At 44.4% G+C, this 26,064-nt stretch overlaps 1 protein-coding gene across 7 annotated transcripts in view; it reads right to left on the reverse strand.

Moving 5' to 3' along the window:
• Nucleotides 1-429: 429 nt before the first annotated feature.
• Kiaa0319 (KIAA0319 ortholog) overlaps nt 430-26,064 on the reverse strand; it is an 83,920-nt gene continuing 58,285 nt past the window's right edge. For 5 of the 7 annotated variants that reach the window (XM_063259959.1, XM_023564721.2, XM_063259957.1 and 2 more), the window contains 10 exons: nt 25,377-25,509; nt 24,346-24,494; nt 21,113-21,264; nt 19,267-19,405; nt 18,475-18,634; nt 10,608-10,750; nt 9,077-9,199; nt 7,815-7,905; nt 6,062-6,153; nt 430-3,123 (listed from right to left, as the gene is read on the reverse strand). In XM_063259959.1, the coding sequence (XP_063116029.1) occupies nt 2,945-3,123; nt 6,062-6,153; nt 7,815-7,905; nt 9,077-9,199; nt 10,608-10,750; nt 18,475-18,634; nt 19,267-19,405; nt 21,113-21,264; nt 24,346-24,494; nt 25,377-25,509 (1,361 nt within the window). In that variant the 3' untranslated portion in view covers nt 430-2,944. Of the gene's footprint in view, nt 3,124-6,061; nt 6,154-7,814; nt 7,906-9,076; nt 9,200-10,557; nt 10,751-18,474; nt 18,635-19,266; nt 19,406-21,112; nt 21,265-24,345; nt 24,495-25,376; nt 25,510-26,064 lie in introns of those variants that run through there. The other 2 variants (XM_023564723.2, XM_023564724.2) reach the window with 2 other exon arrangements.

The following is a 26,064-nucleotide window of genomic DNA, read 5'->3' on the forward strand; positions in this document are numbered from 1 at the left end:
CACACACATTAGAACATTGAATTACATTCTGTGTATGTTCAGCTTATTTTAAGTGAACTGTACTCAAGAGACACTTTTTTAAGCCAGCTTTATTAGTGATAAAAACGGGGTTAGGTTATGCCGTCTTGGATACACACTCAGGAGTCCGACTGCCCAACTCCCCGCACCACTTCTGCTGCCGCCACACTGCCAGACCTCAGCAGTGCGCCACCACCTGCCTGCTGCAGTGACCTGAGAACCCGAAGCACGGAGCTGAGCATGCGCAGTTCCTCCCCGAAGTCTGTCTGCAGTAAGTGACTATTAGACTTCAGGGAAGAAAAATCAATTCTAGAAAAGCTAGACAGTAAACATTTTAGGCTTTGTAGACAATTCCTGTCAAACTTCCTTAACTTTGCTCTAAGTGCAGCCATGTAAATGAGTAAGCGTGGATGTGTTCCAGTAAGACTTTATTTAATGGACAAAAATCTCCATTTCATACAAGTCGCAAGAAACAAAATATTTTATTTCTTTTCAGTCATTCAAAAATGTAAAACCCACTTTTTGTAGTTGCCAGGGAACAGGAGAACAGGCTACAGGTGACAGTTTCTGACTCATACTTAAGGGACTCCCTCTATATGAAAGCATTAAAAAAAAAATCTTCCTTAAAACAGCATTACAGGGGCTGGGGATTTAGCTCAGCGGCATAAGTGCCTGCCTTGCAAGCCCCCAGTCATAAGTTCGATCCCCCATACCAGAAAAAGAAAAAAGAAAAAAACAGCATTACAGAAAACACCAACATTTCTACATAGATTAGTGTATGTTTTTAATAGTATTACATTAGCAAGTCATAACTTGTGGACACATGAGGGAAGCCATACAATTTCAAAAATAAAACCAAGATTTAGAGCAGCTTGGTCACACTCAAAACGACAAGCTCCCCGATTCTTCCCCACCTTCATGGGACCATGCCTGGCCTACTGAGTGACAAACTGTCTTTAGAATTCTGTGGGTATAAACGTGTGGGCTGCTGATGCTGTAGATACTGTTCCTCTTTCTCTCAATCGAAACCAGCACATATCCATGCTGGTCCAGGCTGTGAGCCCCGCACACTCTCCCATACTCTTGCAGCCCATCCGTTTACCCGAAGCTCCATCGCCTGAAGACCATGACAAGCAGCACAAGATCAAGACTGCCAGGTGACCATACCAGCTTGTGCTCTGTCCTCTGATGCGGGGTGGGGTAATGAAAAGAGACCCCGTTTCTCATCACCACTGTGGTGTTTATTTTTTAATTCCCCCATAGATTCAAGACCCCTCTGGTAGAAAGGTCACAGAGGCCAGGCTGAGACAGTCGGGCAGAAAAGGAGAGAGATGGCAGGGGAGGGGTGGCCCAGCAGAGATCTAACAGGAGCGACAGGTGGGTGCTTTCTCCCCATGTTCTTTGCTCTTGGCCATGTTAAAAGAGCTCCTTCTAAATCCTAGGAGCAGAACTCTCAGGAGGCCCTGAGGGCCCTGCAGATTTTACCCTCCAGCATTTGGGGTAGGAGTTCCTGGGGCAGTGCAGCAGGATTCTCAGATCCAGTGCTCAGGGTGTGACTTGGGCACCTGGCTGCACTGCAAGTCATGAAGCACACACAGCAGGATGCTCTTCGGGTGATGCCACAACACTGGTTCTCTCTCTTCCTGTTCTTCCCGCAAAGAATGTTCTAGGCATTACAAAGCCTCAGGACCACAAGCAGCTGGGGGCTTGCAGGGACCAATCACCTTGGCAGGCTACTTTTTCTGTGGTACGAGGCACTGAAACTAGGTCCTTTGCACTGAGCCACATCCCTAACCCCTTTGTGTATTTTACCTGGACACAAGGTCTCACTATGTCACCAAGTTGCCCAGGTTGTTCAAACTTGTGGATTCTCCTGTGTCCGCTTCCTAGAGTGCTGGGACTAATGAGCACGTAATTCTGTGCTGAATTACAATCAACTTCAGTTAATTGGGTAGAAATGGTTTAACTTTTTCCATGTTTACAATGATTTGATAGAAAACTGTTTAATAAATCTTTTTGTTTTATTTTTAAATATGTTTTAAACATACATGCAGATGTCTACATCCAGGTGCCCTTTGGGAAGCACTTGTAGTCCAGAGTATCAAGGCCATCCTGTTTCCATCAGGACAGGCTGCTTCAGAACAGTCACACAGTCAGAGATGTTACCCTTATTCATGGCGGCCCAGGGCACAGCATACATTACATGCTTGATACATGTTCCCTGAATTACTAATCAACTCCACTGCTGATAATAGGAGACAGAGGTGAGGGTCTATTTTTCTTAGAGAATGAAAGACAAAGAATGTTAAATGCTGTAGTCAACTTTGAACCTCCAAGTTCTGAACCCCGCCTCCCCTGCTGTTGTCTCCAGTCCCTGAATTCAGTTCTTCCTCAGCTCTGGGGGTTTTGAGAGAACACACCCAGTGCTGGCTGTGGCAAAGGCATGGGAAGGTGTCAAGCTCAGCACGGAGAGGACTCAAGCCTCCCCGAGGGAGGACACCCAGCTGTAGGCTGCAGGTCCGACTGGAGAAGCCTTGCTTGGCCGGCTGTCCTTGAAGGTGACTGCAGCTACTGAGGGTGACCAGCTATCCCAACATCCTTGTTTAAGTCATCTTCCCTAAGGGTCTAAAATAAAGGTCCCCTTTTATTTTAGCATGAGCAATATGAAAGGGTACCAGCTACGAACTTACAAAACTCTTATAAGTATATACCTTAGGAGTTTTACCCAGCCTTTATTCCTATTAACAAGCATCCCAGTTAAACGGGCAAAACTGTGTTTCTTTTTTTCTTGAAAATTCCAAGAAAGCAGTCTTGTGCTCATCAGGGGCACACACCCTGCCCATGGGAGGGGCAACAAACGATGCTGTCAAAAGCTAGTGTCGCATGTGGTGCCGCAGAACAAGTCCCCTGCTTCAGTGCTGCACCATTATCTGTCCTTTGAACAGTAGCTGAAGGAAGTGCCATTCCCAATGGAGTCATTCATGGAACCCTGGCTGTCACCTCGCTGCATCCGTTCTCGGCTGAAAATGGTGTCCTGGTCACTGTCAAACTCTGACTCAGACACCATCAGGCTGGAGTTATGCTCGGTGCTGCAATGCTTAAGACCTGGGGAGAAGCAGCAGAGTATCTTAGAAGAAACAGGATTGGTCACCTTCAGCCCTGTCCTTCCGGCTGCAGGACACATAAGGAACAGGAAGTTGTGCCCTCTCACCTTCAAAGCAATGACCCACAATGCAGCAGGTGGTGTGGGGTTCCTGGGCTGCAGTAACAGGGGCTGGATGCCCAGCTTTGACACTTTCCAGCTAAGTAACCCTGGGGAAGGTATTTAACCTCCCTCTCTGGGTTTTCCTTTCTCCTCATTTATTAAACTGGGATGTAACAAAAGATAGAAAAGGGACATGCAGCATTCAGGGGCTTAAGGTGGGGATTAAATGAGACAGCAGCGCAGCATACTGCCCCGGCATTAGGTGCATAGGGAGCTCTGAGAAAGGAAAGCCGTTAGGAGTTTGCTATGGAGTTCCATCAAGTGTTCTGAGTAGACTTCATTTCTGAGGGTCAAAATAAGACAGAACAGGAAGAAGCCATGTTTGCTTCTCTTAAAAAAAACTTCTAGAGTCTAGCTAGGGGTTTAACACACACACACACCCAAAACAGTAGCTCAAAAGAGGTAAGATATAAAAACTTGTACATGAAACAAGACAAGCACGTGCTGATGGCTATGACTGCTTCTCACATAGGATGAGATTTGTAGAAAGAGGAGCTCTTGGACAGGAAGACAGGGAAGGGGCACGGAGTATTTAGAAACATCCAGAAAGATGTAGAGAAAACTAGTTTAGCAGATAAGCTGGGTGTGGTGGCAGCTACTCAGGAGGCTGAAGCAGGAGGATTGCTTGAACCAAAGAATTTAAGATCAGTTTGGGTAATGCTTAAACCAAGATCACCCTAGGCAATGCAGAGAGGCCCTGTCTTAAAAACAAACAAACAAAAAACCTCAGATCCTGGAGCATACGACTCAGGTGGGAAATAATGAAGGTGGGGCTGAGAAGAGGCCATGGCCTTGCAAAGCACAGGAACACAGCAACCATGAAGTCTGCATTTTTCTGTTTGTTGTTTTTGGTACTGGGGATCAAACTCACGACCTTGCGCTTGCCAGGCAGACGCTTACATCATTGAGCTAAATCTGCAGCCTGAAGTCTGGATTTTTATCCCATAAGCAAAGAAATGACACACTGGAAACATTTTAAGATATGAACAGAAGCACACTATGCAGGAGAACCAACCACAGACACGGGCTGTTGTGGTTCAAAAGCTATGTCACCAAAAAATCATGTGTCACTCCCAAAAAAGGTGGGGCCTCTGGAAGGTGACAAACAGGACCAGTGTGCTCACAAAAGGGGCCCCACGGCAGCCCTGCCCCCTCCACCAGGTGCGGGTGAGGGAAGCTTCTACCACTGCCACCCCCACCTCGGCCCTCTGAGCATTCATGGTGTGAGCCACCCAGCCTATGGCACTTTGTCACACAGCCAGACTAAGACATGGTGGGGCAGGGGACACGAGGCTGGGCTCCAGCTGCGCCCACCCGGGGCACTCAGCACACTTTCCTGTGCCTCAGTTTCCTCTTCTGTAAAATGAGGGAGAATCTCGGTACATACTTCACATGCTTAACTTACTTGGATTAGAATTAAGTGGATAAAGTGTGTGGAAAATACGCAGAATGACTTAAGCACGAATACTTGTTTAAGATTATTGTTATTACTGCTAGTTTAGAGGTCAGGTTAAAAGAAGACAAACCAACCTGGCATAGTGGCACAGCGCTGTAATCACAGCACTTGGGAGGCTGAGGCAGGAGGACTGCTGTGAGATCAAGGCCAACCTGGGCTACACAATGAGCTCAAGCCCAGCCTTAAGTACATAGCAAGACCCCATCTCAAAAAAAAGAGGGAGGAACTGAGCCAGGGTAGTAAATGAAGACAATAATAAAGAAGAGTGCAATCGATGAGGAGAGGTAGGTAGCTGGTTAGGTAACCAAGTTCCCAAACCTGGGGAAGAGGCAGAGAAACAGGACAGGTGCACCCCAGGTGGAAGGTAGGCAAGATAAAACAACCCAAAACACCCTGAGCTTTTAGGTATACAGTAGCTCTGCAGTACTCTGGCATTAAACTGCGTGATGTAAACAATGATCACCCAATAAACACATTACAAACATGCAGCCAGCACCTCCTAACTCCACAACCTGCTGGCCTCAGCAGGACCTGCCATACCCCCAGATCAGACCTCCGGCCTCCCTCAGGCCAAGCTCCTGAGCCTTTGCCCTCAACACTACCGCAGGAGAACACTATAGCTCACAGCTCCGCAAATGATTCTGCTCCTCTGAAAGAATGAGTCATAAACCCTTAACTACAGAAAACCCATGGGATCAGTGTTACACAGCCTCAGAGGGCCACAGGAAGCACATGAAGGATGCAGCAGTTAATAAATGGGAAGCGAAAAGTCAACTGAGGCAGGCGAGGCACGATTCTAAATGTGAGGATCAATATGCTTTGTGAAGGGTCCATCTTCTGCACAAGAATTATGAACACAGCTGCTGAAAAATGCTTGCTGTTAAAGTCTAGATGTCACTTGGCTGCATATTCAGTCTGACAAATGGGAAAGGCATTCAGAGAGGAGCTGGGGAAGACGAATGACTGCCCTACCTCCTGCCCAGCACAAAGCACGGGGTAAACACTGGGGTCCTTCCTCAAGAAAGTACTGTTTGCCCCATGGTCACGCAGCAGGGACCAGCAAGTGACAGGCATTTCCCATTCCTCTTCCCAAACTCTCCGCCAAATGTCATCATGTTTCTGGTACAAAGCCACCCCCAACCTACCTCCACCCACCTCTACCCCCAGAGCACATGGTTAGGATCAATGGTTGTGCTTCTTTTCTGCAGACTTCTGAGCCCTACGTTCCTCATTCTAAGCTGACTACTGCTTATTATTCTTCTTTAAACCCAAGGTAATACTCAGCCAAATACCTGTACTCAGTATCCTAGAGATGGTCTTACCATATTTGGGCCTCAGTTCCATTCTTTCCTGCTCATCCATGTTATCCAGGATGGTGTACTTGGTTTTTTTCCTTATTTTAGTCCTCTTCCTTCTGAAAGGAACAATGAAAGGCTCAGCTCGTGGTCTCAGAATGGTAACCAAGATCCAGGATTTCAAATTCGTAAAGACACAATGGGCAATGTTTTGCCTTTAGAATCTAACACTCACATCTTGTGGAAGAGTATGTGTGAGCCCAGGTCAGAATGCAGAGGTGCTTAAGTACATTTTGCAAAAACATTTTGCAGAAATGCACAGGGGTGTGACCTACCATGCCACTATCACCCCTGGGACAGGCCTCACCCACACCTGAGCTCCTCAGCAGCTCTTAACATCTGTGTGTTGATCCAGGGGGTGTCCGTACTCAGAAAGACCTAGGTGGGCAAGTTCTCCTCTGACACTACAGTGTCCTGGAATGTCCAAAGATGCAGAAATGAAATTAGAGATACTGGGGAGTGGGGGTGTAAATTCCCAGATTTAGCAAAATCCAGTTTTTATTTTTTTTCATAACATACGAAAACCAGGCTGGCCCTTTGTGCTTCATTCTATGCTGCAGAGGATGAGCTGAAAATACACATCCATGCTTAGGTACATAGAGAGCAAACAGAAAGTTCAATTTTCTTGTCAGATGGGGATTCAGACCATGGGCCTATCACCTCTGCTTTAGCACTTATTAGCTGTCACTTTAGAAAATTATTTTGGATTTCTGTGTCTCCTTGTTCTCTCCTATAAGTGGGAGCAGGAACTATATCCCCTTCCCTGTGTCCTCCTGCAGGGAGGACAGAGGATAATATGTAGAAAGCCCTTAGCCATGAACCACAATGAGAAATTCTTACTGTGCATTCACAGTTATCACTGCTATCATCGCCATCACTGTCTGCTTCATAAATCTGTCACAGAGCTGCAGAATGTGGAACTCACACCCAGTCAGTGACACACAGCACACTGCAGGTTCTGCAGAAACTTAATGAGGTTTAAGCCTCTTTCTCAGAGCACAGCTCTCTTTACCAGTCACCATTGGGAACATAGTCACAAATAAAACTAAAATAATTCTTAAGTGATTTCTGAAAAATAGCTATTAATCTCAGTATGCCTATTATTTTGAGTATATCATTGGAGAGGATTTACAATGTATTGTACAGAAAAATAGACACAATGCTCTCTTCTGAGGACTCAAGTGATCACTCTTCCTACAGATCTGCTCAAGGAGGTTGGAGCATAAGGTTCTGGAAGATTCAGACTATAAGAGGGCTCAGGGGCTTCTCAGGGATCAGCTCCAAGGAAAAACCTGACACAAAAGTTCCCTGGTGGTATGACTGCCTCACTTCAAGTTTTAAATGTTTTAAAAAGGATTAAATAGATCAGATCGTTCATGTAACTAAACAATCAAAGTCTATCAGATATATCAGTATACTTCTAGAATTCCTTTCCCTGCTGAGACCAGCAGAGCCCTGAAGTGGGGTGTGGGAGACTCGTGTCACACTGAGAGGATGCAGAGCTGCTGGCTGCCATCCCTGGACATGAACACTGGAGGAGACAGCTGCCCCCAGGACCACGCCATTCACTTAGCCATGAGCCTAGTGGCTAATGGGCCTTGTCACTGGTAGAAAGTGTCTGTCCCATAGTTAGCAGTTTAACAAATCCAAGTAAACAGTGTCTGAGCTGCACCTAGTAATGTGCCTTTATCTCCTAGGAAAAAATACACATGCCAGGTACCTCTTGCAGCAGCAGATACAAAACCAGGCTGCGCCTCCCAAGAGCACTGCGAGAGCCGAAGCCAGCACGGCCACGTAGAGGACGCTCCATTCTGAAAACCAGAAGACCAGAGTGAACAGGGTTAGGCACAGCTTGGAAAACACCTCGCTGCAATGATTCACAGGAAACGCCTCCGAGTCCACCCAAGCAGAGGCCATCAGTGTTGACATGACCTGGGGACTGGCTGCAGGGCACAGCAGGGCGAGACACAAATACATCAGAATGATCCACTGCCTCACTGTTGGTCATTCATTCAAATCAGGGACCCTGTGGAGCACCTGTTACTCTCAAGAACATAATAACCTAAAACAATGAGCATGAATCAATGAAGTAGGAATGCCTCTTATACGTACACATGGGGCACATCAAAACCTTCCTTCCCCATCCCAAGAATCACAGCCTTCCCCTAAAAGTTCTAGCTTGGTCTTAACAAAGCCATTCAAGTGTCTGTGTGGCTGCCAGTGGCACGAAGACACTACTAAGGGAAAATAGCAATCAGGTAACTCTGATTCAGGTCTAAATGATCCCTGAAGAAATCCGATGTAAAAAGCTTTGCAACAGCAACTCAGGTGCAGAGAAGCTGATGGAGTAAAGACTAAGGCTTGACTCTTTTGCACTGCTCAGCACAGTGACTTAAAAGCTGGCTATGAGCAAATTTAGCCAAAAGTCTATTCGTTATTCACAGGAACATCATGTGGCAGCCAGCTCTTACTTTTTCTTCTGCCAAATATGCTCACCTGGGTCCCCAAGACAACAAATGTACTCTTAGCAGTAGACTGGCAGGGAAATATCATTTTGTCTCCCAAAAGAGCCCACAGGTCCCTAACTGGACATCTAATGCTAGAGCTCCAATTACTGGTTTTAGCCCGGGCAGACACTGGCAATGGTCTAGACTTTTTTGGTTCCAGTGGGTCCACAAGAGAGGACATATCCCCAGAAGCCTAGGGAGTCAAGGAAGCTGCAACCTGGAAATACAGCCGTGACCCAAAGCAGCTCTTTCTTAGAAATGCCCGTGACAGACAGCAAATCTGCTGTGCCAAAGTGCATTTCTTTACTGGAGGAATTCTCTGCATAAGCCCAGACACACACCCCAAAGGCGTACTACCAAGCAAGCAGCTGGTTCACCTGGCTTCAGGCGAGAGCAAGCTGAAAGCTTACGGCTGTGAGGCCAGGTGGGTGTTTCTGATTTCTGGGAGCACAGAGCCCTCCACCTCAGCACTCACCGCAGTTGCTCTCCTCATCCCACAGGTAACGCTGTACAGGGTTCTCCATCCACAGTGGGGAGCACACACAGCGCTTGGTGATGGGGTCACAGTGGCCATGGCCAGAACACGTGAGGAGACAGCCTGCAAAGAGGCGACAGGCCTGAGGTCACTGTGGAGGGAAGGAATGCCCGGGTTCTGCCTCTTCTGTACCTTCCACAGGGTGGGCCCTCAGTGCTGCTGAAGACTCTTGTGGTGCAGGGTTCTGGGAATCATTCATCCCTGAGAATCTCACCAGGAAGCAAAGAGCAGAAAAAGCCAAAGCACAACACAGAGCAGAAGCCTTGAAATGCAGCAAAAAATCTTAGCACCCTCCAGCCTGAGAAAATAAACTCTAAGAAGGCATCTGGTGAAAATAAAAATCGGGAATATGCACAAGCATGTATTTAGATTATATTATTTAAAATCAGTCTTTAAGTCCCTGCATGGAGGCTGGCTGTTTAATTTCTTATCATCACACCCAGTGAGGAACCATGCAACATCTCACTAAAGAGGTACGAAGAGTTTGAGAAATGATCATAATATGATTCGAAGTTAAAGAAACCATGAAAATATATCTACCCTGATTATATTACAGGGTTATATTACATGTTCCTAGAGATGGAGCAATTGGAAAGAAGTACATCAAAATATTAACAAAAGTTCTTTGGATAGTAGAAATTCTGAACTTTACAATCCCAAGGATTATTTTCCTCCTTAGGTCTTTCTGGATAGTTCAAATTTCCTAGAATAAACAAATAGTTTCATAGCTAGAAAAAAAATGAAGTTATTTTAAAATTTTATTCCACATCATAATTGAGAAAGTTAATATAGCTTGACATGTACTTGAAACATATTAAATCTACTGATCAAAAGTTGCTGTAGCCCTTGGAACTCTGAAGTGGCTGAAATGGTCACTTCGAGCTAATGTTTATTCCTGTGTCTCAGGAAATGAGGACAAGGCCATGAACAGTGATTGGGTTTTTTGTCCTGAAGAGATAGAGAGCAAGATACTAAGAAAAGAGCTATAACTGAAAGGCACTTTTAAACCACCTTCAGTTTTCAAAAGCTTTGATCCATATCCAAAGTTCCAGCTACTTTGGAGGCTGAGGCAAGAGGATTACTTTCTTTTTTCTTTCTTTTTTTCTTTTTGAGACAGGGTTTCACTATACAGTTCAGGTTGGCCTTGAACTCACTTTGTAGCCCAGGCTGGTCTTCAACAAGAGGATCACTGCGTCCAAAAGTGCAAGGACAGCCTGAGCAACACTGCAAACCCCTGACTTGAAAATTCAAAAGTCCTTTTTGACCTGTGACTATTACTGCTCTTATTTCCTCCCAAGGCAGAGTAGCTGGCAAATGCGTGCGGTAGAAACCTACTGCAGGAACAAAAGCAAAACAAGTCCCTGGGTGCTAAGGCCAAACTGCCCACAGGTCACACCTCTTTCTGTACCAGTGAAACTCACCACTGGCGGGCAAGGCCTGTTCTCTCCGGATGTTCCTGTAGGGGGCGTACCTGCCGTGTCAATCCTCAAGACCTTGAAAAGCAAGAAGTCTGCCTTCTCCTTGGACAGGCGTCTGTGCAGATTCCGGGCCACCTGGGCAGCCTTGAGTACCTTGAAAGGCGGCCCGCTCTGGACATAAAACACAATCGCCGTGCTGCAGAGGAGACAGGGAGAGGTCACGTCCACCTGGGTCTCCGAGCCGGCAGTCACAAGACTCAGAGCCCGGGCCAGAGGAACCGCAACTGTTTCTGTTCTCTTCGGTCCCCAGTGCAGCTGGTGACACACAAACAGGCCTTCACCGAAGAGGAACCACGTGTGGGGGCAAACACGCAATGGCCATGAAATGGTAACATTCACAAGTCCTCGGTTGCTTCATCCATTCCTTCACTTCTGGCTGCTGGGGGTGGAGCCTGGTCTCCCACCTGCAGAGGGCACCTCCCTGGGGCTGCACCCAGCCCTCCTCTGACCTTCTCATTGCAGTATCATTTACACATCACAGAGTTCTTCTTCCTAAAGTGTAACATTCAGTAGCTTTTAATATATTCACAAATCCTCACAACTGTCTCATTTCAAACTTTACAGCACTCCAAAGACACCCCACACCCACTGTGCTTATTTCTCATCTCTCATCCTTTATAGTTTCTGGCAACTAGGAATCTGCTTTTTGTCTCTACTGGTTATTCTGGACATTTCATATGAATGGAAGCATGCAACATGTGATCCTGTGTCTGGTTTCTTTCATTTAGATGTTTTGCAAGTTCACATTGTAGTATTTATCAGTACTTCATTCTTTTTCTTGCCAAATAATATTTCATTGTGTGACTTTTGGGTTTTTTAAGTGATGATTTTAGTTCATTCATCAGTTGCTGGATATTAAGGTTGTTTCCATTTGTTGGCTATTGTGAATGGGTACTATGAATATCTATGGATAGGTTTTTGTGTGGATGTAAATTTTTCACTTCTCTTGAGTATACAGCTAGGAGTAGAATCAGTGGGTCTTAGGATACCTTTGTCTGACATTCTGAGAAACTGCCAGACTTTCCCATAGTGGCTGCCCCATTTTAAATTCCCAACCATAGGCCTATGATTTGTCCACACCCTTGGACACTTGCCATGCTCTGTGGTTTGTACTCTAGCCAGCCTGGCAAGAGGGAAGTGGTCCTTGTGTGACTGTGATTTGTATTTGCCTAATGGGTGAGGGGATGAGCACCTGTGCCCGGGTGCTCACTGGCCCATGCACATGGTCGTGGGAGAAATATCTACTCAGATCTGTGTTAGTTCCTAGGGCTGCTATGAAACAGTGCCACAGACAGGCGGCTTCATGCAACAGAAATCTCTGTCACAGTTCTGGGGCTGGAATCTAAAATGTGCCCCTGCCTTCAGTTTCTGGTATCACCAGGGATCCCCGGTCTCAGCTTCAGTCATCCAGGATGTGTCTTCCCTGTGGGTCTCTGTGTGTCCTCAGGGACTAATATTAGGTTAAGAACCCACCCTACTCCACGATACTCAGTATGACATCGTCTTAGCCAATGACATATGCAGTGACTCAGTTTCCGGCAGGGTCACATTCACAGGTACCAGGGCTTAGGACTCGAACTTATCATTTTGGGGACAAAATCTGACCCGGAAGTTTTTAACCGCAGATTTTATCAAATGCTTTCTCTGTGCCTATGAAAATGATCCTGTGATTTTATACTGATCTAGTTTTCTTTTGATGTCTTTGTCTGGTTTTGGTACCAGAATAAAATAGGTTTCACAAATTGAGTTCAGAAATATTCTCTCCTTTTATTTTTGAGGGGAAAAGTTTGTAAATTACTGTGGTAATTCTTCAAACAGTTTGAAAATTTACCAGTGAAGTCATATGGTCCTAGGATTATTGAGGAAATTTTTAATTACTAGTTCAATATACTTAATTTTTTTCTCTTTGAGTTTTCATATTTTATATCTTTCTAAGAACTTATTGATTTCATCTAGGTTATCTAATATGTTGATACAGCTATTTACTGTACCTTCTTACAGTTTTTTTTTGTTTGTTTTTGTTTTTGTTTTTGTTTTTTTTACTTTTACAAAGTTCCAATGTTCCCTCTTTTAGTCCTGATTTTAGTAAGTCTGAGTCTCTATTTTTTTTCTTGGTCAGTCTACCTAAAGGTTTACTAAAGGTTTACTGATCTGTCAAAGAAACAGCTTTAGGATTTTATTGATTTTCAGATATTTTATTTAGTATTTAAAATACAGGCAGCAGAGGTGACTAACATGAGGACAGTGTCAAAACTAGAAGACAAGGCTGATGGCGAAGACCACATACTTATTCCGAGACACCTGAAAAACAAGAGCATGTGGCAAATAGATCCAATAGCTACTCTGTGGCACAAAGACAACTACACTACAATCAACTGGAATTAGTGTAAAGTCAGAACAAATGGCATAAAAAAGCCTAATTACAGAACTAAAACCAGAAAACTGTCCAAATACAGGAGAAGAATTTAGCATACAAATAAATAAGGTATATAGAAAAAGCCATGGACAGGAGAAAACTCCGTAAAACATCACAGGAAAAATTCCAGAAGTCCAACACAAGAACAGAATCTTAAAAGCTATTAGAGAAAAACAACAACCTAATATAAAGGTAAACTCATTAGGGTTACAGTAGACTTCTCAACACAAACTCTAAGCCAGAAGAGCCTTGAAGGGTTTCAAATCCTAAAAGGAAACAACTTACTGAAAAACTATCTTTCAAAACTGATGGAGAAATAAAGTCTTTCCATAGCAAAGAGCAGCTTAACATATTCATGATCATCAAACCAACATGACAAAAAGTTCTTAAGGCTGTCCATGAAAGAGACAATGAATCCAACAACGCCAAAAGCCTAATAGAATGAATGTACACCAGGCAAGATGAGAAGTGAGGAGGACGAGGGATCAGCACAGGAAAAAACGCAATCACAAGCGTAAATAAACATCTTTCAGTAATAACTCTCAATTGGAATGCTCTCAGTTTTCCAGTCAAAAAACAGATTGGCAGTTTGGATCAAAAACAAAACCCAAACGGCCAAGAATTTAGCTCAGTGGCATAAGTGCCTACCTGGCAAGCACGGGTTCGTGAGTTCAATCCCCAGTACCTCAAAAAAAAAAAAAGAAAGAAAAGAAAAAAGCGTTTGCAATATACAAGAAACACACTTAATCCCAAAAAACTTTCACAGGCTAAAGTGAAAGAAGTGAAAATAACATTCCATACAATGAGGGCCTGAAAACAAGCAGGAATACCTCTTCTATGTTCAGACAAAGTGGACTTCAAGTCAAGACTAATCAGAGAAACAAAGAAGATCATTACATATTGGTTAAGGAAATAATTCAATAGGAGGAGATAACAATTATAAATACATATGTACTTATAAATATATAGACACCAACCACTAGAACACACAATTTCTTTTCTTTTTTTTTTTTGGTGGTACCAGGGATTGAACTCATGACCTCAGGCTTGCCAGGAAAGCGCTTAGGCCACTGAGTTAAATCCCCAGCCCTAGAACACACAATTAAAAAAAAAAAAACTATTAGACATAGAAGTCATGTGTATAATCCCAGCACTCAGAAGGCTGAGACAGGCTTGTTGTGAATTCTTGGGCAGCCTAGGCTACAAGTAAGTTCAAGCTCAACCTGAGCTACATTGTGAGGCTTTGTCTCAAAAAAAAAAAAAAAAAATAAGATCAGATAAACATCAACACAATTATAGGGACCAACCATAATACATTACTGTCACAAAAACATTAATGAGACAAAATAATCACAAGGAAATATCAGGGTTGAACCAAATCTTTGAATGAATGGACTTAATAGATAACTACAGAATGTTCAACTCAACAAAATACATATACTTCTCAGCACCATAGGGAACTTTCTCTGAAACAGGCCACGATTCTATCCCACAAAGCAGGCTTAAGTAAATACAAAGGAATCAAAATTATCTCATGAATATTATTAGATCATAGTGCAATGAAACTAGAAATCAATGGCAACAGAAATCACAGACATTATGCAAACACATGGAAATTAAATAATACCCTCTTAAATAATAAATGGCCCTCAGAAATCAAGGAAGAAATTATACAGCTCCTAGAATCAAATGATAATACCAGTACAACACACCAGAACCTAGGCAACACAATGAAAGTGGTCGTAAGAGGTAAATTTATAGTTGTGAATGCCCACATCAGAAAAATAGAGTGAGCTCAAATAAACCAGGGATGCAGCTCCACTTCCTAGCAAAACAAGAGCAATCAAAACACAAAGCAGGACGAGAAAGGAAATTATAAAGAACAGAGCTGGAATTAATGAAATTGAGACCTAAAAAAATTCAGAGAATTAAGAAGAAGTCAACAAGAAGCTAGGATTTCCTATAAGTTGGTGCCATGTGCAGGCTGACTTGGGGAGAGCCAGAGTCCAGCCCTTCCCTGTGAGTTGGCACCATTCACAAACTGCAGGAGAGAAGAGCAAGAAGTCAACAAGAAGCTAAGACCCTCTGTGAGTCGGCATGGGCTAACTGGGGGAAAGCCAGACTCCAGCCTCGTCCCGCATGTGGGCAGGGAGACAAGAAGAGCCAATGTCCCTCCCACCCCATAAGTGACCAGCTGATCGGGGATACACTAGGCTGTGATGATAGCTAATGAGGTAAAATACAACTTCCTGCTTGTAGTGTTTGGTGTTTCGCTGACTTTGCAGGCCTAAAGCTGGTAGTCTAATGATCTACACAGAGGATTAAAATATGCAATGTAGCATCTATGGGGTCTCCTTCTGAAGGTGGTGGCCATTGTTGATTCCCTATTATCTTGTTTTAAAATCCTGTTATCATTCTCATTATTTTGTTTGGTGGTTTTATTCTGTATTATCTTGTTTGATTTTGTTGTATCTGATGGCATGAGCAGCTATTTCAAAGATAACAAGATATATTATAGTAGCCATTTTGGATTGACTATTATCTTGCTTTGAAATCCCTTATTCCATTCATTTTTTATTGGTTCTATTCTGTTTCTATTTTGTTTGATTTTACTATGTTTGAAGGTATGGGCAGCTATTTTGAAGACAAGAAGAGGTATTGTTACCTTGTTTTGAAATCCTGTGTCATTTACATTTTCTTGTTTTGATTCTATTTATTCTGTTTTATTTTGCTTGGTTTTATTCTCTCTAAAATAACAATTTTCTAAAATACAGAGAATTAATTAATTGAAGAACTGGTTCTTCAAAAGAATAAACAAAACAGACAGATCTTTAATTAACCTTACTGAAAAAAAAGTAAAGACACAAATCGTGAATTGGAAACAAAAACAGCAAAATTACAAGATTCTGCTATAGTCCAGATGGTTAGTAACTACTTTGAAAACCTAAATACCAATAAATTTGAGAATCCAGAAGAAATGAAGATTCCCAGATACTTATGAATTACCAAAAGTGAATCAAGAAGATACAAAAACTTTGAATAATACAATAACAGGCAATGAAAATGAAGCAATAATAATTTTTTGAAATGTACCAATAATTCTGGGTAAATTCACCACTGTATTCTTTCTACAAGAACTTCAGGGAAGACCTAACATCAGTACTCCCCGGAAGGAGTACTGATGTTATAAAATGGCCACAGTACCCAAGCTGATACACAGACTTCAGGCAGTCCTGATCAAAACACCAACATTATCCCTCACAGAACTAGAAAAACAAATGCGTAAAATTCATACGGAACCAGAAGACACAGAATAATAAAAGCAATTCTAGGCAACAGGAGCAAAGCAGAAGGCATCACAATCCTGGATTTCAAGTTATAGTACAAAGTTCCAAAGATAAAAATAGCATAGAACTGGCACAAAAACAGACACTCACATTACTGGAACAGAATGCAAGGTGCAGAAACAACCTCAGGCAGTTCAGTCATCTGATCTTTAACAAAAGAGCCAAAAACACACCGAAGGGGAGACAGCCTCTTTAACCAATGGCATGGGGACAGTTAACTAAACACATGCAGAAGAGCGAATTTAGACCCCGTATCTCACCATGCCCTACACTAAAATAAAAACAGATCAAAGACCTAAATATTAAAATGGAAACATTTAATCTGCTGGAAAATAAAATAGGTAAAACTATTGAAGACACAGGCATAGGCAAGGACTTTCTGAACAGAGCCCTAATTGCACAAGAAATAACATCAAGAATTAACAAATGGGATCACAGCAAATTAAAAAGCTTCGGAACAGCACAGGAAACAGTCAACGGACTGAAGACACAGCCTACAGAATGGGGAGAAATTCCCCCAGCTACATCCTGTACACAGGACCAATATCTAGAATTAGCAGAGTATCAAAAAAATTGGACTCTTCCAAATAAAAGATCCTCAAAAAAATTAGGGCCCTCAAAATAAAAGATAGAAATAGAAAATGTGCTATGAAATGAACAGACACTTCTCTGAAGAAGTACAAATGGCCAATAAATACATGAAAAAGTGTTCAGCATCACTGGCCATTAGATAAATGCAAACTAAAACATATGAGTTCACGTTACTCTAGGAAGAATGGCTATTATGAAAAAAAGTCAAATAATAAAAAATACTTACGAGGCTGTGAGGGAAAAAGAAACTCTTCTACATAGTTGGTGGGAATGTAAACAAGTACAACACTATGAACACTATGAACATCAGAACTCCTCAAAAAAACTGAAAATAGAAATTCCATTTGATGCAACTATTTCTAAGTATCTTGTTTTTGTTTTTGTTTTGTTTTGAGACAAAATGTCACTATGTAGCACAGGCTGGCCTCAAACTTACAATGAGCCTCCTGCCTCCGCCTCCCAAGTGCTTGGATGAAGGTAGCATCACCACACCTTGCTTTTCTAGGCATCTTCCTGAGTTAAAGACATCATATGATAGTAATACATGTAAATCCATGTTTACAGCAAAATCTTCAAAGTGGCCTCTGTGTACATCAACAGGTAAATGTGGTTATTTACATAGTGACTACTACTCTGTCATAAAGAAGGATATACTTATTTCACCCCAGGATGGTGGGGCCAGCTGTGAGAGTGTAAGGCTGACAGGAACCCCAAGACCCAGGACAACATCTGGTGCACAGACACACACACACTGGAAGGTGAAGTAATCAGCCAGGCCAGTAACACGCAAGTGTCTAAAGCAGCAGTGAGGAGATAAGCAGTTGGGCTCTGGAGAACTCCACCTACTGAGGACCAGTCCCAGCCTCCACCTACAGAGGCCAAGTTCAGCTCCATGCCCAGCACCTCCCTGGGACACCACATGGACACTATCACAGAGCTGTAAGCACCAGGAGAAGGTAGGTTCTTGGGACAGCTATAAAGAACCAGCTACATCTGGAGGACATCCCTGAGGGATAGACATCTCCTTTCCTCCTTCTAGGACCGCAGGCAGAGTTAAAGTCTAGAGTTTTATGCTCATGTTTTCCCAGAAAACAACAAGTGGAAGCAACAAACCTTTCGCACTGAAAGAAATTTCAGTCCCTGTGAGCATGCATCAGGAATAAGATATGAAGTCTGGCAATGACACTTAGTCTTCATAGGCCCCAGGCCACTTGCACTTGTAGTCCTAGCCCTCCAAAAAATAGCAGGGCTACATGTCAGCTTCCTCTCCTACTAAGTTATTTGTGCACAGCATTCTCAACTCAGAAGCATTTACAAACTTGACAGAAGAGTTTACAATGATATTGTCCTTATTCTGTCTTTTGAGAAAAAATTAAAGAAAAGAAAAAGCCTATGGGAGGGATAAAGGTGTCCATAAGTGCAAGTAGAATGTGGGTGGTGTCCTGCTGAGTGGGATGTGGGCTCTAGGGGCTGAGGTCCCACCTGGCACAGGCAGCCCATACATACCTCAGATCTGAGTGGGCCTGGATCTTCTGCACCCTAATGTCCGAGTCCAGCACGCCCAGCAGTGTGGCCAGCTGCCTGACCAGAGTGTCCTTCTGCTGCCCCGTCAGCTGCCCGGCGCCCACCTGCAGGATGAGCTCCACCAGGGCGTCCTTGTTGGGGTCTGAAAAGGGGAGACACGGACTGTCTCTGGGAGCTCACAGCGGGACAGTGTGTGGAGCAAGCCCTGCACGTGGTTCAGAATCACTCTGTGCAACTGCAAGATTTGGCTGTTGGGACAGACTCTTTTCAACCCTGGGGCCGCTATCTGGGCGATAATCTCTGTTTTGTTCCAGTTTGTTGTCTATTAATTTTTTCCCCAAAAGATATCCAATTATGTCCAATTAGCCTCTGCACCCACTTCAAGCTCTGGCCCCTCACACACTCCCCCAGACCAGAAGGGGAGCTCTGTTCTTGGCACCACGGGCACTGCCAGGTTGGGCACACACACATCACCACCCCTCCCTGAAGCTTCCCCTACCCTAGCAGTCCCAGCTAGGGTGTCACTGTATCCCCATCACATGAATTTTTATTCTGGCAAGAAAGCAACACTGAAAAGAAAGTCCTGCTGCCAGATACAGTTCTTCTTAATGAGGTTGGCTCTGTTTGGGGACTGCAACAAAATGCATAAAAAGCTTCCCAGCAGATGGTGACAAGCGTTGGGTCACCACAGGAGGCCTCCATGCTGGGCCACAATGTCAGGAGCCCACAGCTGAGTGGCAGCCCACTCGGGGAGCTAACAGCCCACAAACACACCTGGCCGCACCTCCACGGTGGCGGTGCTCACATCTGAGGAACCTTCCATGTCAGTTACCCGCAGGCGGAAAGTATAGATGCCCTCCACCAGATTGGCGAGCTGCAGGGCCACACTGTGGTCAGAGCCACCGATGACATCCTGTGAAATAACAATGTTCACAAGCGTTGTCAACCACAGTGCTCCAGCTTCTGTTACTCTCAAACCTCAGCTCCAGTCTTTCCCGTGTGCAGACTCTCGGGGTGGAATGGGGGGCAGAGGCAGAAGGGGCTGGTGAATAACCTCCAGCACTGCCCCACTCTGGTACCCAGAGCACCAAGGTCTCAGAGCTCCCACAGCACAGCCACTGTGCACTTTCTAGGAATCACTGACTGATTAGTTTCATCCAACAGAGAGGAGGGCTTGAACTGGGTAAGGACCCCCAGGAAGAGGCACCGGTTTCATGGGTCTTATTTTTGAACACAGGTTTATAATTCTCTCATCTTGGGATTCCTCAAAGCATTTCCTATTCACCCTTTCAAATGACGCCTGAAGCCTGGGGGGAAAGGCACTGTTCTGCAAAGCTCTATGCTCCAAAAAATGAGGGAAGAATCTCCCAGATCTCCTGCTCTGAATGTGTGAATAAAAAAAAGGCCAGGAATAAAAAGCAAGTGTTTATGCCAGGCCTGGTGGCTGAGGCTTGCAGTCTCAGCAATCTGGAAGGCTGAGGCAGGAGGATCACAAGTTTGTGCCCAGCCTGGGAAACTCAGCAATCTGGACTCTGTCTCAGAATTAAAAAGTAAAAAGCCAAGTCTCTGATCAAAGACTCATTATAATTATACGTAAGAGCGAATCTACCAGCTATCTAAATGGGTTAATTCTAGAAGCACTTTAACAGCACAAAGCATTTGCCCTTCCTGTCCTGTGTTCCTCCTTGGTTACACCTCCAAGCATTCTTGCAGATCTCAAGTCTGCAACAATAGGAGGTACATTGTTCTTGAATTCATAAAGTGCAGAGGGATCTAATGGAGTCAGTGTCTGGGAGCTAAAAACCTGCCGCTGTTTGAGTTAAGGTTGAATTCATTCACCTTGACAAAGTCACTTTTCATCTCTGCATTTCACTGTCCGCACCTGGGGAGTGGAGCAGGACAGCCATCCCTGACCTGCACACATATCTGATATAATATGAGAAAGAAGGAAAAATCCATTTGAACCAGAATAGGAACGACAGCCAAAGAGTAAAGCATTTCCCACTAGAAAGCTTGGCTTCAAATTCCTTCCAGCCATGAAACGCGGCCTTCTCCAAAATCTGAGAAGGTAAAGTCTAAAAGGACCTCAGCACTGCCTAAATCTGACAGCAGCCTGCTGCCTCAAAATACCGCAATACAGAAGTACACCCACATCCCTGGGAGAGGAGGGCCTATTAGAAATGTTGCTCTGGAGTAACAGAGTGCATCCCTCACCCCCCAGGACCATAGCTAAAGACAGGCCCCAGAAGGCGGTAACTGAGGTCACAAGAATGGGCCTTGGCCCGACATCCCTACTGTGTTCAGGGAATAGGGATGAGAACTAGTGTCTCCACCTCCTCTTGGTCCCTGCCAGGCCAGGACACAGTGAGAAGGCAGCTGGGAAACGTAAGTACTGGGAAGAGAGGCTTCATGGGAAACAGGAGTACTAGGGAAGAGAGACCGCACCAGAAACAGAAGCAGCCCAGCACCTTGGTCTCACCCTCCTGGCCTGGTCCCCCAAACTGTGAGAAAACACACTCTCATGGCTGAAGCCACCAGCCCCAGGGGTTTTGCTGGCAGCCCAAGCTGCCTGATAGAAATGCACAAAAGCAGACGGGGGCGGCTCCCTGTCAGTACTCACTCCAGCTGCCGGACTCTGGCCGTCTCGGATCCACAGATAGGACACAACTCCTTGGTCATCGGTAGACCTTGAACCATCCAAAGTAATGGAATTATTGGGAAGCACAAGAACATGTCTGCCACCAGCCTGGGCTCTGGGAGGACTATTATTTTCTAAGTCAAATATAGCAAAAATGAAAGCAAAGAAATTGATTTAAAACACTGGAGGTAGAATGTGCATCATAAAACACCCGCAACAATTCCATCTTGCAGATATGTAAATTTGAAGTGTTATTTTTGGCCCAAATATCTGTAAGATAATATGGACTTTAGGAAAGCTCCATGTTCCACTTAATACAATTTAGAATAAAAAAGGTAAATCAGGTAACAGCCTGGACATTGAGAATTCCTCTAATATTACTGCAGTTTCTCTTTCCTTGGGGGAAAAAAAAGAGAAATGATGATCTTACTTATTGTTTATAAAGTAGAAATATTTTGATTTACAATATACTGCAGGGATAGGGTAAGTGTGGCTCACTGGAAGAGTACTTGCCTAGCACTGGGATTGATACCTAATACCCCAAAATAAAATAAAATATATACTCTAGGCTATATGTGATGGCACATGTCTGTAATGCCGACACCCTGGAAGCCTGAGGCAGTAGGATCACAAGTTTGAGTCTAGCTGAGGCAAAACAGTGACTTAGTAAGACTCTCTCAAAGCAAAACATAAAAAAGGTCTGGGGTATGGCTCAGTTTGAAGGTTCTGGGTTCAATCCCCAGTGCTGGAAAACAAAACAGAACATACAGATATTATTCTCTATAAAAAATGACGCACTAGGTCATTTTTTACTGGTCCATACCATCTTGTTACAGAAATATTTTAATTTCTAGTGTTGCTAAATTGCTTTAAAAAATTAGACTTTGGGGCCAGGTATTTAGCTTACTGGCATAAGTGCCTGGCTGGCAAGCATGAGGTCGTGAGCTCGATCCCCGGTACCAAAAAAGAAATTACCAAATGAGGTGCTTGTAATCCCAGCACTCACGAGGCTGAGGCATAAGGATCATTGTGAGTTTGAGACTAGCCTGAGCTAGAATATGAGTTTAAGGCCAGCCTGAATTGCATAGTGAGACCCTAACTGAAAGAGAGGAGAGAGAGAGAGAGAGAGAGAGAGAGAGAGAGAGAGAGAGAGAGAGAGAAATTAGACTCTCACACATCTGAGGTGTTAGAATAAGTGAGACCACATGAAGGTCATTTCTAGTATAATGCCCTGAGGAGAAAGGGGCTAAGGGTGCACTAAGCAGAAGCGGGGTGCACTAGAATGGGGATCATGAGAACACAGCCTTGTTTAGAGATGAGGGAGCTCCTACTTGCTCAGATTGGGTTCTATGACTCAGCTTCTCATGAAAAACAAGGCATGTGATAGAAAACAGGGTGGGAATGGCCTAGGGTGGCTCACAGGACACCATTAACATCCCACAGTCCCCAGCCTCAGTCATCCTAAGGACAGACAGCTGATGGCTGGAACACAGACAAGTGGAGCCATTCCCAGGTTCTCAGCTTCCCTGGGCTGGGGGTATAGCTCAGGGGCAGGGCTCTTGCTTTGCATATGTGAGGCTTGGGCTTCCCTCCCCAACACCATGGGGGGAAAAAAGCCATTTACCACACTCCATTCAGAGGTAGGGCTTGGGGAACACAACGGAATTTAGAGCACTGATGCAAATCTACAGCACATGTGCCTGGGCCACGTCACCCAGCATCACCCCAGCCAGCAAACGTCAGATAACAGCGTACGTAGGAGCAGCTGGCACCTTACAATAAAAAAGTGGGTTTATGGTTGAGGTTTGGGCACTAAAAGGTCTCTAAAAGGATTGCAAGGACTGATCTAGTGTTAAAAAGGCTCAATTCTAGGAAGACTCAGAAAGACAGAACTAGACTGGCAGCTTCTGTCTTGGAGGTGTCAAACTCCAGAATCCGGTCCCTTGGCATGAATTCAATATATTCAAAGCTGAATGTCATCCCCCAAACCCACTCTTCTATAAACACGATTTCAATCATCATACTGTCACCACACAGTCAGAGCTGCTGGTGTCCTTCCAGACACCCCTCTCCTGACCCTCCATACCTATTAGGTTCCCCCCGCCTGAGAAATTTGGGCTGTCATCGGTCTTCACAATCTATCCCTTTTCTCCCAATTTTCCCATTGTTGGCCCCAAATGATTCCCAAATGCCTTCTACCTATTCTCCTGCTGAGCCTCTTTTCTCATCAACCTGTCAGTGTTTTGGCTAAGCCTATGTTCCATCACTGAGCCACAGCTCTGGCCCATTTTGTCTTTTTCGGAATCCAAATCTTATAGCTAAAAATTTGCTTTAAAATGTTGCAACAAAATAAACTGTGAATTGATAAATGAATCAAGACCAGCCAAATAGAGGTTGCTGTTCAAGCTGGATGTTGGGTTACTGGTGATCTGTTAAGACTGTACTCAGTACTTTCATGTGTAACCACATGAAAATTTTTCTGCAATAAAATGCTCGGGGGGAAAATCCAAATCTGTATCCCTTTATTGATAAAATGGCCTCACCCTTTCCTACTGCCCCGGGCATAAAGTCCAGACTATATAGTAACTGATGGCACATAAAGCTCTGCACTACTGAACTCAGCCTCAGCCCCCAGCAAGCTCCCTACCGTCCCCAAATCTAGCGTGTGAATCTTCCATCCAGCCACATGCTTTATTTCTCTGTGCATAAAAATGCTGTGATCACCATCCATTAATTCATTCAACTGACCAACCATATCGTTTGCCATGGGTCTAGTTCTGCATATACAGAGGACAAAAAAATGTTTGAGGCAAAGGACGCTGAAGAGCTCACAGTTCGCTCAAGTAGCCGAGTACCCAAATCAGAACTGCATGACTCTACTCAACAAATTTCACATGAAGAAACAATATAGAATTTGAAAACATTGCCGCTTTTAAATTCCCATGGAAGACAAAGAGCAAAGCACAACAGTGTCACAGAGACGTGGTATTTAGTCACCTCTAGGAGGGAAGTACAAAAATAGAAGATGCACTTAAAAAGAAAACTCCCTTTGCAGAGCTGATCTGAAAACAGCTCACAGGAGTAGAAGAAGGTTGTGCTTCTGGATTAAGCAGAGTCCAGCCTCTGCTATGAAGAGGTAAACCAACACCTTTAAACAACGGTAGCCTGGCTTACAGTGGGGCAGGCCAAGCCCTCCTTGGGTTGGGGCCACTCACCCTTCTTCACGGCCACGGTCAGGGTGGACATGCTACTCAGTCCCTGCTGGTCCTTCACTGTTAACCGGAAGTGGTGGGTACCCACCTGGAGGCCAGTCACGGTGGCTACTGCTGTGTCCCCGTTTGCCATCTCCACCACACCGGGGCCTCTGTGAAACACAAAAGTGGTAACAAAAAGGGCAGGGAGCTGTGAGTCTGTCAGGCCTGTGATTTGTCCCTCACAAGCACTCTTCTAGGTTGACTCTTTACTCACTTGTATTCTCTAGCTCAGTGTAACACACAGGAACCAAAGCCATGCAGGCACAGCCTGCTGGATTCCTGAGAGGAATTGTTGTTGTTGTTGTTGTTGTTGTTTTCTAATTGGGCTGTCAGTGAAATGATCTATTTTTGCAAAGTTGAACCTTAGAGACTATTTCCATTTCTTTGAATAAAATCAGGTTAACTCCCCATGTATCGTTAGGTGGGGTATGGAGGAGGAGGGAACCACCCAGACAATGAACCTCCTTAAGAGAATTACAGAAGAGTCACTAAGATCATAGGCTTGGGAGTCAGAAACACACAGGAATGCGCTTTGAGCCCTTCTCTTCACACCTGGAATGTTAGGCCCTGTGATCTCACTGGTCTCTAGAAGCCTTGGTTTTTAAATTTTAAAAGCAAACAAGTGTAGCATGTCTATTAAACCCTAGATGTAGGATGTCATGAGGCTGAGCTGTGCACTTCAGAGAACATCAGATAACCTAAGCATCCCTTTAAGTCCTGCATTTGTGCTGTCCACAATCCCTGCAGGACAGGCTGTTATAATCTCAACAGGACCACTCACCCAAAAGCTCCTGTCCACCAGCCTGCCCATCTCCTGCTGTCAATGGAAGGCCATCTCCCCTGTCATATTCTTCCCATCATGCCCAGTGACTTCTAGAAATGTGCTTAAATCCTGACTAGCTCAAATGGAGTATTTAGCATCCATCTGCAGAGAAGGGGTATGGTCACTCGGTTATGGTTAGGAACAGAGCAGCTGTGGTGACACAGACTACCTGACATGCTCCCAGCGGTAGAAGACAATGCCGTGGTCGTCGCTGCTCCTGCTCCCATCCAGGGTAGCACTGTCCAGCGGGAAGATCAGCTCCTTATCAGGGCCAGCTACAGCCACCGGAGGCCTGTTGTCTTCTGGGAACACAGAAACAGCATGAGAAAGGATTTCCTCTTTGCATGCAGACTGCAATCTCAATTCCTTGATTTAAAAGCAAGTTATCATGCTGAGATCAGGTAGCTGCTAGAAACAGTGTCCACCCCAAGTAATCCCAGGATGAAATATGGCATCTCCAGCTGACCCAATAGTGAAATATCCTGAGGTAGAACCCGGGTCATGGGCAGCAAGAGGCACTGGGGCCCCGTTGCACACGAGGCTGGGGTCTTCAGAAGACCTTCACGGCTCAGTGAGTCAGGACGGGGTGGGGGTGGGGTGGAACACATGAGGAGGAAAAGAGGAAGGGTGGGAGGGCAAAAAGAGAGGGACACTGGAGTACGGAGACCAGCTTTGTTAGGTAGGGAGGACTTCCTGTCATCTTTGTAGCCCCACTGCCTGACAAATAGCAAATGTTCATATAATTTTGGCTAAAAGTTGAAGAAAGAAAGATATAAAGTATTACAAAGTATTACTTGTAGTGTTATTGATATAAATAGATACAACTTTTGATTTAAAAAACAAAGAAGTCATCTAAA

This window comes from Cavia porcellus, unplaced genomic scaffold, assembly GCF_034190915.1.
Source record: "Cavia porcellus strain 051 isolate PalLab524CR breed Dunkin Hartley unplaced genomic scaffold, mCavPor4.1 scaffold_13, whole genome shotgun sequence".
Taxonomy (NCBI): domain Eukaryota; kingdom Metazoa; phylum Chordata; class Mammalia; order Rodentia; family Caviidae; genus Cavia; species Cavia porcellus.